At 40.8% G+C, this 13327-nt stretch overlaps 2 protein-coding genes across 5 annotated transcripts in view; one reads left to right on the forward strand and one right to left on the reverse strand.

Moving 5' to 3' along the window:
• LOC108365712 (protein phosphatase 1 regulatory subunit 11) overlaps positions 1-11367 on the forward strand; it is a 58280-nt gene extending 46913 nt beyond the window's left edge. For 3 of the 4 annotated variants that reach the window (XM_017619839.1, XM_017619836.1, XM_017619835.1), the window contains exon 3: positions 10930-11367. In XM_017619839.1, coding sequence (XP_017475328.1) covers positions 10930-11183 — 254 coding nt within the window. In that variant the 3' untranslated portion in view covers positions 11184-11367. The remainder of the gene's footprint in view (positions 1-10929) is intronic. The other variant, XM_017619837.1, reaches the window with a different exon arrangement.
• LOC108365711 (uncharacterized) lies at positions 2941-6332 on the reverse strand. The gene is made up of 2 exons (XM_017619834.1): positions 4375-6332; positions 2941-4297 (listed from the first exon to the last, which is right to left on the reverse strand). Exon 1 carries the CDS (start codon positions 5406-5408, stop codon positions 4425-4427), a length of 984 nt encoding a protein of 327 aa, XP_017475323.1. The 5' UTR covers positions 5409-6332; the 3' UTR covers positions 2941-4297; positions 4375-4424.
• Positions 11368-13327: the final 1960 nt, after the last annotated feature.

A 13327-nucleotide genomic window follows, 5' to 3' on the forward strand; every position in this document is an offset into this window, starting at 1 on the left:
TCAGGGATCTCAACGCGGAGATTCGGCAACTAGTAAACGTACATAAGCGGAAGAAGTGGGAAGAGCATCTGAAGACCTGCAACTTCACCTCACTAAATAGAGTTCTCCTTTCTGTGTTTCCGAAGAAGGGGGGCTGAACACCTTTTGCAGAGAACACCTTTCTGCGTAGGCGGCCTGAGGTCGCACTTAGGGATTATAACCCTTACTAAGTAGAATTCTCCTTTCTGTGTTACCGAAGAAGAGGGCTGATATTTCCGCAAAACTTCTTACACTATCACTAAACTATTAAAACTCACAAGCAAATCATAATATAATATGTATATCAAATTAAAGGTAAGAACTTGTGCTTTCTAAATAATACACATTTTTTTAGCATCGATTATGAACCTGTTCCAAAAATGTTTGTTGGGTTCATTTATGCTTTCTCTTATATTTTAATCGCACATATTAATGTAAGGGTTAAGTATCAACAGACTGTGCACAAGTGTTAACGACTTTGACATTTTATACTCTTTTGTATTTCTCACTTGAGTTCTTTGCGCGTTTTAATTTGTTATTCATAAGCTATTATCGCCTGGTTGCTACCGCTTGCTACCACCCGGCATTTTTTCCTCTAAATCAATAAAAGTGAACTTTTATGAAATTAAACCGCATATTTTTAATTTCGAATTCGACCCGAGTTTTTTTGTCAGTAAATAACGCAACATTTTTTGATCCTTTCGAGCCGGGTAGTATATCCCGCCCGCATATATTGTAAATCTACATATATTATAAAAAGACATTGCGAAAGTGAAAAAAAAATATATAGCCAAGTAGAGCTTGTAATTGGTATAAAATACGAAGCGGCAATTGCAGTGATTAAACTGACAAAGTTCAAGAATAAAAGTTCGATTCGTGTTCGAGTGGCATAAAAAGAGTATATCTCAGCGACCTAAGATTGTGCGCGGTTTTGTACGCTCGTCCTCCATTCGACATTACCAAAATTCTAAAAGCCGCTTTGTGTCCTTCATTTGCTCGCTGTAACTACTCTATTTAAAAGCTGCGACTTACGAATAACCTTGAAAGGCAAATTCGAAAAATTTCGAATTCCATAAAAACACGCGATTGAGGGCGCCATTAAACGGTATATGTCATAAAATATTGATGAAGCATTTACTATGGATGTAGAAAACGTTGCGAGTTACTTGCAGCTATTAAATGAATGATGGGTTCAGTTCAATGATGCCCAAGATGCTGTAGACAATTCGTGTGGTGGTGACCACATCGAATTGGAAGAACATGTGCGTATTCAAGCCGAGACTTGGTATTCAACGGCTTAAGCAAATTTTAACCGAGTTCAAAAATGTCGTACCGAATCGCGCCCTACTGTGACTACACCTATCCCTTCAGCCATACGGCTACCTAAAATAAAACTACTTTAGAATAAACTACGACTGCTTCGGTTGGCTCGTTTATTCGGAATGGAATCTTTTTAACAAGCGCTGCCATTTGCTTTTGATGTATCATTTTGTATCTATCGCTGCCAGATTGTTGGCATATTTACAGTGTATTCTACTACTTACGTTCTACTACAACTCAGTGTATTCTACTACTTACATTCTACTACAGCTCGGCCAACCTGACCGGAATGATCGACCTCGATCATGTATTACAAAGTACAAATAAAGATATTTACAAAGTTTTAGTTTTCCTTAAATAAATTTCTTAAAGACCACTATCTACAGTAAGTGCTGCCTTCAGCTTTGAAACCGTTCATTACCTTCCCCATTCCTTCTCGTCCAGAGTTTAATATTACATGCTTCGATAACACTATTATACGGTATTCGCGTGATCTAACCATTTTCTATATCCCTTACTACGTACCGGTCGTTGGGTAGTTTCTTATGTATTTCGTATGGGCCCTTGAATTTGGGTAAGAGCTTCTTATTAAGGCCGATTGTCGTGTCCACGTTTTTGATTACTACGAGTCGAGTGGAGGTCGTTAAGACCGGGTACAATTTTACATATTTCGTAAAAGCATCTATTATGACTAAAATGTGTTTTCGCTTCGATTGCAATGATGGGAGTGGACCTAAGTGATCTAAATGAATTGTGTGGAAAGGTTTAGGGTCCTTAGGGATGTTATGCAATTGTCGGGCGTTCGGGTTATTAGGGGCGGAATACATAATGCACTTTACACAATTTTGCTTAAGGTTGTCGATTTTGTTTTTCATGTTCGGGAACCAGTAGTTCGCCTTTATTTTCTGGTAGCACTTTTCTACTCCTTGGTGACCTAATTTCTCGTGGGTGGTTCGTATTATTTCAGTTTCAAGTTCTTTGGGGACGTATAGCTGTAGAATGACGCCGTCTTTTTTAAACAGCACCCCATTTTCCATAACAAAAACTTTCATATTCTCATTTTCTAGTTTATTCTTTAGGTTAATTATATTTTCGTCTCTGGATTGCATAACTTGCAATTGGTAGTCTAAGTCTTCACTGTCGATTATAGCAATTACATTTCCACAATCAAATTCGTTCCTACTGAGTGCGTCTACGTGCGGCTTTTAGTGCCTGCCCTATGAGATATTGAATAGTTATAGTTTTCTAACTCTAAGGCCCATCTAGCTATCCGGCTATTCACAAGTTTTTTATTAAGTGTCATTGTCAATGAGTTGCAATCAGTTAGTATTTTAAACTTAATCCCTTCTAAGTACACTTGAAATCTTCTTAGTGCGTAAATAATCGCTAATGTTTCCAATTCAAAGCTGTGGTATCTACTCTCAGCGTCGAAAGTTCTTTTCGAAAAAAATGCTATGGGATGGAGGTGGCCATCGTCTTCTTTCTGTAACAATATAGCGCCGAAGCCGTGTGCACTAGCATCACAGTGCAGCTCCGTCTCTTTCTTGTGATTATATATTGCCAGCACTGGGCTCGATACTAATTTTTCCTTGAGGAAAAGCGTTTGTTTTTCTTAAGTAAGTCATATAATGGTCGGGCGAGTACTGAAAAGGATTGAACAAATTTTCTAAAATAGGAGCAAAGTCCAATGAAAGCCTGAAGTTCCCGTTGGTTCTTTGGGGTCGGATAATTCGTTACTGCTTTAATGTGGGATTCGGAAGGGCGTATACCGTGCTCTGACACCGTGTAACCTAAGTATTCAATATCACTATATGCAAATTTGTATTTGCTGAGTTTCATATGAAGGCCATGTTCGGATAGTTTCTCTAATACTTTCTTAACCAAATCGTAGTGGGTATCTATTGTCCTACTACCAATGATGATGTCATCCATATATACTATTATTTCACCCTTCTCAATAAATTCTTTAAAAATTTTTGTTATGAATCTTTGGAAAATGGTTGGGCCATTTTTGAGTCCAAATGGCATTCATATAAACTCATATTGTCCGTTCGGGACTACAAACGAAGTATACTTAATTGAGTTTTCCTCCATTTTAATTTGAAAGAAACCTGACTTCTGATCTAGAAGGGTAAATATTTTATTACCCCCAAGATATTCCAAACAGTCTTCTATCAATGGAAGTGGGTAATTATCTCTCACAATCGATTTATTTAAATTTCAATAATCGATGCACATTCTGGTTTCACCTGATTTTTTCTTCGCAAGAACGATTGGCGATGCATAAGGCGAGTCACTAGGTCGGATAATCTTTTTCTTAAGCAAGTCGTCTATGATTCGATTGACTTCAATTTTCTCGGCAAACGATAAACGCCTTAGTGAACAGAAGGTCGAGTTGTTTGACGTAAGTAAGATCTTAGCTTCGTAATCAATATTCGGAGGTTCTTCAATCTGTTTTCGTACATAAGTGTTATTTTTCATAAGACGGAAGTTGTTTGACCACGCTGAAGATATCTGAGGGTTTACATAAATCTCATCATTTTCACTAATTTCAATATTAAAAACGTCTTTAAGTTCCGGCATTACACTGGCTCTTCTTAAGATTGGAGTGGCTTTACTGGACTTACGTTTACTGTCGCTATCATCAACAGAAATAAGCGGAAATTCGTTTTCTAGTTGATATGTAGTCTGTTTATTTGAGTAGAGCAATTCATTGTTGACGTACAAACGTATGGAAAAAGTATTTAAGAAGTCTCTTCCTAACAATAGTGGAAAAGGCATTTCGTTATCGGTAAGTACGTAAACTCTTAACGGTTAAACAATGTTCTTAAATTTAATAAGAACAAATACGCTCCCTTCCGGATTCACTTTAACTCTCCCGATCCCACTAAATACACGCACACTTCTACTGTATTTTGCTGTACCTGGGATGCACGACTGTCGGATGAAACTACAGGGGCTACCGGTGTCAAGCAAAGAAAAAAAATTGACAAAATCAGGAAGTCAATCACGGTTTCCACTGAAAGAAACACTTACCCTTTCCTTAAAGTGTACAGAACTAAAGTCGCCGTCGTCGTCCAATGCTGCTACAGTCTTGACGGGGCAGTCCTATACTGGTGCTCCTTCGCTCCACACTTAAAACAAGACCCGGGTGCTCGCCTTTTCTCTGCGCAGTCCTTGGAGTAGTGCCCATAGCGCGAACAGTTGTAGCATCTTACTGCTGACATGTCACCAATGGAGTTTGGTGCGCTCACTTTCTTCTCGGTTGCTGCCCGGAGCCTTTCGTATTGTGGTATCAACTTTTTAAATTTTTCGATCGTCGTCACTCCGCTAAAAATCAGTGCTTTGGCCGACTTGTCTTTTAGCCCGTCAATAATGAATTCCAAAAATTCGTATTCTTCGATTGGTGCTGACTGAGCAAGCTCTTGCATGCTCAGAACGTAATGCGTAAGGGATTCTGATTTTTCCCAAACGCGCGTTTCCAATTGACGGAAGATGTCTTTGACACTTAGCGGCCTTTTGAATTCATCCATGAGTTGCTGTTTAAGTTTATTCCACCCGTCGATGTTGCCTATATGTAGCAATATCTGGGCGCTGCCAGTGAGCAATCGTCGCGCGATTAAGAATTTTGCCTCCTCATCGTACCCGTAAGCTTTTGCGCTGTCCTCGAACTCGCTGATCCACCTTCCGATATCGCCCTTATCGTCCCCATTGAATGTGCGGAAGGTTTTTTCTATTTCGGAGAAGTTGATCGGGATGCTGCGGCAGGCTTTACCTGCTTCTAATTTGTTGATTTCAGCTTTTAGCTGCAAAATGCGTAACTGTTTCTCAAGCTGTATTTCGATTGCCGTTAAATCGGAAGTACGGTTCTCGCGGACTGCGGCGTCTGCGTCGGCGTTCTCAGACGCTGCCGCGGTTACTGTTACCACGTTTACGCGTCGCTTTGGTATTGCTGCCGTATTTTGGCGCTCATCGAATACTTCGTGCTGATTTCCAGCTTCCACCGCCTTATTGGCCACGCTTTTGGTTGCCCTTGCGCTTGCACCAGTTTCTGCATCAATCGCCACCATTGTTGCATCGCCCTTGCGCGTGTCACTTACGCCGCCATTTTGATCGCCTGATGCGCCTACGGTGGACGATAGCAGGCTGCGTAGTTGGCATAGTGTATCATTTTGTATCTATCGCTGCCAGATTGTTGGCATATTTACAGTGTATTCTACTACTTACGTTCTACTACAACTCAGTGTATTCTACTACTTACATTCTACTACACGTCCTACGTTCTCTGGCGATTCCACGGCGTAGATCGGTTTTTCGACGCGTTCTCCTCGCTGATCGACAATAATCCGGCCTTATCGGACGGGCAAAAGCTACACTATCTTCGAAGTTGTCTAAAGGGTGAAGCATTGAGAATCATCAGTGGCTTCCAAATTAGTGATGCAAATTACAAGGAGGCATGGGACCTTCTTAGGGCTCCTTATAAAGTGTTGCGCGTTATTGTCGAAGAACACATTAGAGCTAGGGCGTCCTGTCGAGTTTTGGGACGACTGGTTGGTTCATGAGGTAGTTAGCAAATTGGCATTCGAAACAAGGAAGCAGAGGAAGCTATCACTCGAAAGTGATGAGCCGCCGACTTTCGAGCAACTTACGACGTTTTTAGAGATACGGTGTCGATCGCTATCGATGCTTTCCTCGACCACAAGTACAGTGCTAACTAAAGGGAGAATGACCTCAGTAGGTAAAACAGCGAATTTATTCCATGCGATGCAAGAGAATAATGCAGACTGTACTTATTGTAGCGGCCCCCATAAAATTTATAGTTGCGACAAATTTCGAAGTTTAGACGTAAATGCAAAATCAAAGTTCGTAAAGGAATCACGAGTGTGTGTGAACTGCTTAAGTCCGGGTCACTTTAAGGCTAAGTGTAACAGTGCATCTGCATGTAGGGTATGCAGCCAACGCCACCACACGCTGTTGCATAGTGTTTGTTTTGTGAACAATGCCACAACCACTGCTCATTTTGTAGATGATACGTCTCATGTGCCCCCACACTCTGTCGCCGTCGATGCCGCACCAAACGCGAACGAAAATGTTTCATCCGCTGTTAGTCCTCCAACGGACCCCGCCGCTGTACGTGTTTCACCATGCCTGAAATACAGCTCCAACCCGCCGCAACGAACAGAAAGGTTAGTACTATTGTCCACCGCGTGGGTAAAGGTCCACGATTGCGCCGGTCATTGGCAACCCGCCCGTCTACTGTTTGATTCCTGGTCGCATGCCTCGTTTGTAACTGAGGCGTGCGTGCAACGCTTGGGTCTACCGCGAACATCATCCAACGTGCTTATTACGGGCATTGGGTCAACACAAGGAGGTCGATCCAGAGGTGAGACAGTACTAACGCTTTCTTCTTTCTGTTCCAATCGACGCTTCACAGTAAACACACTAATTTTGCCGAAAATAACGAACGACTTGGACGTCATGGACCAGCTCGTTTTCTCGAAACTTCGCAAAGGTCCGTCTGGCACGCCAATGACCCAGCGAACACTCTTTGGTTGGACGTTGTTTGGGAGTGTCGATGGCTCTCATCCCGCTACGCCCCGTGTGCAATCGCTGCATTGTGAGGTGACACTGGAAAGGGCGCTAACCAGGTTAAGGGGACTGGAGGAAGCTCCACAAAAAACGCATCTAACACACGATGAGAGTTTCTGTGAAAACCATTTCGAGTCAACGCATTGAAGAGCTTCTGATGGTCGATTTATAGTTGAGCTGCCCCTGAAATCCGATGTACCGTTGGGGGACTCGCGAACTTTCGCCGTTCAGAACCTGATACGCCTCGAAAGACGACTCGCCCGCGATAACGACTTGCGTGTACGTTACAATGAGTTTATGCAGGAGCTCATTGATATGCGTCATATGGAGCCTGCATCCAAAAATTCGAATCCAGTCTATTACATGCCGCATCATCCAGTCGTAAAAGAGTCAAGTCGTAAAAGAGTCAGGGGTCGTATTTAACGCATCTGCCAAAAGCGCTACTGGAAACTCGCTCAACGACGCGTTATTTGTCGGACCCCAGCTGCAGCAGGATTTATTTTCCATTTTGACACGTTTTCGTACTCATCGGTACGGTGTTACGGCTGACGTCGCAAAGATGTACCGTCAAGTCTGCGTCTCCCCGAAACATATCGATTTACAACGGATCGTCTGGCGTCGTGACCCCTTACTACCGATACAAGACTACCACATGTTGCGCGTGACCTATGGAGTAGCAGCGGCATCACACCTAGCTGTAAAGTCCCTTCAACAGACCGCAAGGTACTCGTCGAACAGTTGTCAGAAAGCCGTTGCTGTCATACTAAACGACTTTAATATGGACGTTTTGCTCACTGGTACATCGTGTAGAGAAGAACTTCAGTCGCTGCAACAAAACGTTTCCGAAATACTTAAGGAAGGTGGTTTTGAACTAAGAAAGTGGGCGTCGAATTGCGCGAAACTAAATAAAACTATTTCGAACTCGTCCGAATCTATACCGCATTACATCGTCGATGGGAAAGATGTTCATGCGTTGGGCCTAATATGGAACACGGACGAAGACCATTTCACATTTGCAGTAAACCTGAAGAGACTGCCCGTTAATTTGACTAAAAGAGCGTTTTTGTCCGATCTCAGCACACTATTTGATCCTCTGGGACTACTTGCTCCAGCAACCATACGTTCCAAGATGTGGTTTCAGGACATTTGGCGCGTCAACTTTGGCTGGGATGACGTTATTCCTGACTCCGTCGCCACAAAGTGGTCAGAACATCGCACAGAGCTGCTTCTTCTTTCAAACTTTAAAGTAAATCGGTGGCTCGGCACCGGAATAACTGGGTCAGTTACGGAACTGCATGTGTTCGCCGACGCCTCAGAACGCGCTTACGCCGCCGTAATGTATGCGCGCACCTTACAAAAAGATGGCACGGTGACAGTTTCGTTGATCTCGTCGAAGACAAAGGTGCGCGGCGCACCTCGCTGCTAAATTGGTGCGGACCGTATTGCGTAGCTGGGACGAACTCCGCTACCCTTTGTATGCGTGGACCGACTCGACCATCACATTGGCATGGATACAAGCGCATCCCAGCAGATGGATGACCTTCATTGCGAACCACGTAGCTGATATCCAGGAGGTTCTGCCTCCTGATTGTTGGAACCATGTCCACTCAGAACAAAATCCTGCAGATTGTGCTTCAAGGGGTATCAGTCCGTCCGAACTACTCCATCATAAGCTGTGGTGGACTGGCCCTGAGTTTTTGTTAGGCGCTGACATATTCTGGAAGCAGACGTCGTCGAAGAATCATACAACTGAGTTGGGCGTTCGAAGCAAGGTTCACGCTCATGTAACAAGTATGAAGGATCAATGGTCAATAATAACGAAATATTCGTCGTACTCCAAGTTGCGGCGCATCATCGCTTACGTGTTACGTTTTTTCTTCAACGCTCGAGTTAGCACTACGCACAACGCTAGAAAGCATCTTGGTCCTCCGAGTTTCCAGGAAATAACTGAGGCTGAATTCCGATTAATAAGGTATACGCAACAGTTTTCTTTTTCTCCAATTCCACTTCGCAGTAGTCTTTTGCGTTTGCAGCCGTATCTCGACAAGAAAGATATCCTGCGCGTTGGAGGCAGATTGAGAAATGCAACGGTTACTCCTGACGTAAGGAATCCTATCATCTTGCCAAAGAAATCTCCGCTGGCAAAACTAATAGTCTCCGATATGCACAAGTTTACGCTGCACGCTGGACCCCGCATTATGAAAGTTGTGTTGCAACGTCGATTTTGGGTTTTTGGGGCTCGAAGTCTACTACGTGCCGTATACCACAAGTGCGTGAAATGCATCTGCATGAATCGCAACCTCGCCACGCAAATGATGGGGGATTTACCTGCGACTCGAACTACTTACGCACGTTCTTTCACCCGTACCGCTGTTGATTTTGCTGGGCCGTAGTTGTATAAGTTTACCCACGGAAGAGGAGCGAAGGCCACCAAAGGATACATTTGTTCCTTTGTTTGTATGTGCACCGGCGCAATGCATCTGGAGTTTGTTGGAGATCTGTCCACATCAGCATACCTTAACGCATTCAAGAGATTCGTCAATCGTAGAGGCTACTGTAAGATTATGACATCGGATAACGGTGCGAATTTTGTTGGTGCCGAAAGGGAGCTTGGAGTCGCGTTTCAACAGTGTATGGCTGACACCAAACTACGTAATTTTTTTACCGATTCGAATATCGAGTGGCATTTTAACCCTCCTTCTGCACCTCATATGGGCGGGTACTGGGAAGCCGGTATCAAGCGCATTAAGTATCACCTAAAACGCGTACTGGGTGAAAATCTGTTATCATACGAAAAGTTCAACCCGCTGTTGACAGAAGTGGAGGCTTGCATCAACTTCCGCTCTCTCTGTGACAACCCTACGGACGCTGGCGACATAGAAGCTCTAACTCGCGGCCATTTTATTGTTGGAGAGCCACTGAAGTCAGTCCCAGAACCTGAGGGTGTGGCAATCAATTTCAGCCATGAGGCGACATTTCTGGCGCCGATGGAAAGACGAATACCTCGTGAGTCTACAACGTCGCACTAAATGGTTCCGTTCCTCGCGTAACATTGAAGAAGGTGATGTAGTTGCTGTCTTCAGCGAGCCTACTCCTCCGACAAAGTGGTCGCTTGCGCGAGTTAAGAAATGCCACCCTGGTAATGATGGGCACGTAAGAGTAGTCACTTTACAAACGCCGCATGGAAGTTGGTTCATCCTATAGCGAAACTCCTTCCTACGAAAGGCGATCTATTTCATGATGGAAATTAGTATTATCATATATGCATAAGTGCCATTTAGAACCTCCAGTATTGTAAGCTTGTGCATAATACTTTTATGTTTAATTTTTTTTTAATTGAACGTATCAAGATAGTTCAAAGGCGGCGGAAATTTTGGGTCCATTTATGCTTTCTCTTATATTTTAATCGCACATATTAATGTAAGGGTTAAGTATCAACAGACTGTGCATAAGTGTTAACGATTTTGACATTTTATACTCTTTAGTATTTCTCACTTGAGTTCTTTGCGCGTTTTAATTTGTTATTCATTAGCTATTATCGCCTGTTTGCTACCGCTTGCTACCACCCGAATTTTTTCCTCTAAATCAATCAAAGTGAACTTTTATGTAATTAAACCGCATATTTTTAATTTCGAATTCGAGTTTTTTGTCAGTAAATAACGAAACAATGTTATTTTATGAAAAAATTACAACATCTTTTGTTTTTTAATATTTTTGGCTTAAATATATAAACAAGCATACACATTTTATATATCAACTTGAAGATAAATTAATTGTCTTTATCCTTACATCCTTACCTTTTTAATCGGTTACGTAGTTTAGAAAATATTAATATTTTAAAATATCGCATTTTTTTACCTCATATAGCTTCTTTACTTTTCAATTGCGCCAATATTTGAAATCAGCGTAAAAAGTATTATCGATCTGCATTTTTAGCTTTTGCATAGCTGAACGGTTGGTTATCTTGATGTATGCTTAACTTTTTCTCACCTTGTCTTCTAGGCTGCTGCATATATAAAAAACCTGTAAATTTTGGGGAAAGCTCTTCTTCTGATGAAGAGGAGTGTGAACATTGTTTTGGTCACCCTGAAAAGCGTCGCAAAAATATAGAGAAGCATAATAGTTCTAAAGAACCTGAACAAATAGCCAGCCAAGGTAAGAATTATCATGATCATGACGAAGGATCCGAAAATGTTGCAGCTTCTTCCCTGATTCCAGTACCAGTAGCAGTCTCTTCTACAGTTCCGAAAAAATAGCTATGAAAATCCTTCAAACTAATCAGACGGAAATTTCTACCCTCTTGAATAGGAAGTTTGTTTTTTATCAGATATAAAATTCAATGTCAAGTGTACTACTTTTCCAAAAAATATTTTTTTTTTTTTATTTCATTTAATGCACGCTTATATCGCAATACAAATGGTTATTACAAATTAAACGAAATAAACTTGTTTTTTTTTTTTAAGTTTTATTAAGTTTCACCTGTGTGTAATCAAATCTTGTAATACATTTTTAATCAGCTTCCGGATGGGCTAGAGATTCGATACTTCAAGCTTAGCTCAGAACAGGAGAACAAGACGATATGAAAGAAGAATTGATTTCCTACTTGGTCCAGGTATCGAGATATTTGGCAAAACCGTATTTATGGTCCGATTTGGTTCTTATTTGAAACGTATATTACATAAAAAGGAATAACTTTACGAACAATTTAACCGTTAGGTGGCTTTTCTTTACTTCATTATGGGCTCAAAAAAGGCGGTAAGGAGCATATCGAGGGTTTATATTCAATACCCTTTATCTGCAATTTCCACAAGATTCAGCTTCTGATATAAAAATCCACCAAAGAATTAAATGTGATCGATGCTGTCAATGCTAACCTTATAAATAGCTTGCTGGTAGCTTAAACTAGGTTCACATATAAGTAGATTATCCTCATTTTCGAGCTTAACACCCTAATCTGTAATTAGAACAAGAGATTAGCCATATTAAATTCGTCCCTTGTTAATCTGTACTTATTAAATAATCTCAGATTTAACCGATAACTTTTCGGTGTCCATCTTAGCTTTATCGATTGTTTTTGCGAAAAAGAGGAGAAATGCCAAATGTAAAAGTAAACAAAAATGGACGCTAGCAAGGAAGAGGTTTGTAAAGGTATTTTTAAAAAAATGTTAAGTTAAAATATATTTATATTGCTTATTATAGCATAAAAACGTGATCACGGTGGCACAGAGAAGAAACATAACTTTTCCTTGAGATGTGAGAATAACAAGCACAACAAATTTGACGGCTAATAATCTGAGATTTGCCTGTGTGAACGGGGTGATTAAAATACGAGCTTTGATTGTGATAATATTGATATGTTAACATAGTTTAAAATTCGTCCCTTGTTAATCTGTAATTATTAAATAATCTCAGATTTAACCTATAACTTTTCGGTGTCCATCCTAGCTTTATCGATTGTTTTTGCGAAAAAGGGGAGAAACGCCAAATGTAAAAGTAAACAAAAATGGACGCTAGCAAGAAAAAGAGGTTTGTAAAGGCATTTTTAATAAAATGTTAAGTTAAAATATAATTATATTGCTTAATATAGCAGAAAAACGTGATTACAGTGGCACAGAGAAGAAACATAACTTTTCTTTGAGATGTGAGAATAACAAGCACAACAAATTTGACGGCTAATAATCTGAGATTTGCCTGTGTAAACGGGGTGATTAAAAAACGAGCTTTGATGGAGATAATATTGATATGTGAACATACTTGTAGGTCGGTGTCATGCATGAATGCATGGTGCAATACTACAAGGTGTATTGTACGTTGTTACAGCGCCAACGTGTACGCAATGTTGTATTTTGGAAGTACGCGAGAATCGGGCAATAAATGAAGCCCATTTACGAAATAGTGGTAGACTTCCTACTTTTTTGTTACCTTTTTAACTACTACAACAGAAAATGAAAGAATTTGTATGCAATGTATTGAATAATTTAATCCTTTGCACTAATTTTGACTTTATGATTTTTATGTTAAAGTTAAATTTGGGGTAGGAGGATTTTTTATATTTTTAAAACTACTTTAGCAAATCATAAAGCACAATACATACTATCCGAACATTAAGCTAAATATATATTTTTTAGAAGCTTTTATTTACTTTCACCTGTGTAATCAAATCTCGAAATCCATTTTAACCAACTTCCCGATCAGATAGAGACTTGAAGCTGCAAACTTAGCTCAGAACTCGATGACAATAGGTGTGTATAGTAACTTCTCCAGTAGAAAATTGCAGCGAGAGCGTAAAAGCAAAATAGAGCGTGAAATTGAGAAGAAGAGAAAACTAGCAGAAAAAGTTATTGAACACAAAACTAATAAAAACTTGCAAGTGAATAGTTGTTGCACTGTTTTGACATTC

This window comes from Rhagoletis zephyria, unplaced genomic scaffold (genome assembly GCF_001687245.7).
Source record: "Rhagoletis zephyria isolate East Lansing unplaced genomic scaffold, Rhagoletis_zephyria_1.1 Rzeph_scaffold_01970, whole genome shotgun sequence".
Lineage (NCBI taxonomy): Eukaryota > Metazoa > Arthropoda > Insecta > Diptera > Tephritidae > Rhagoletis > Rhagoletis zephyria.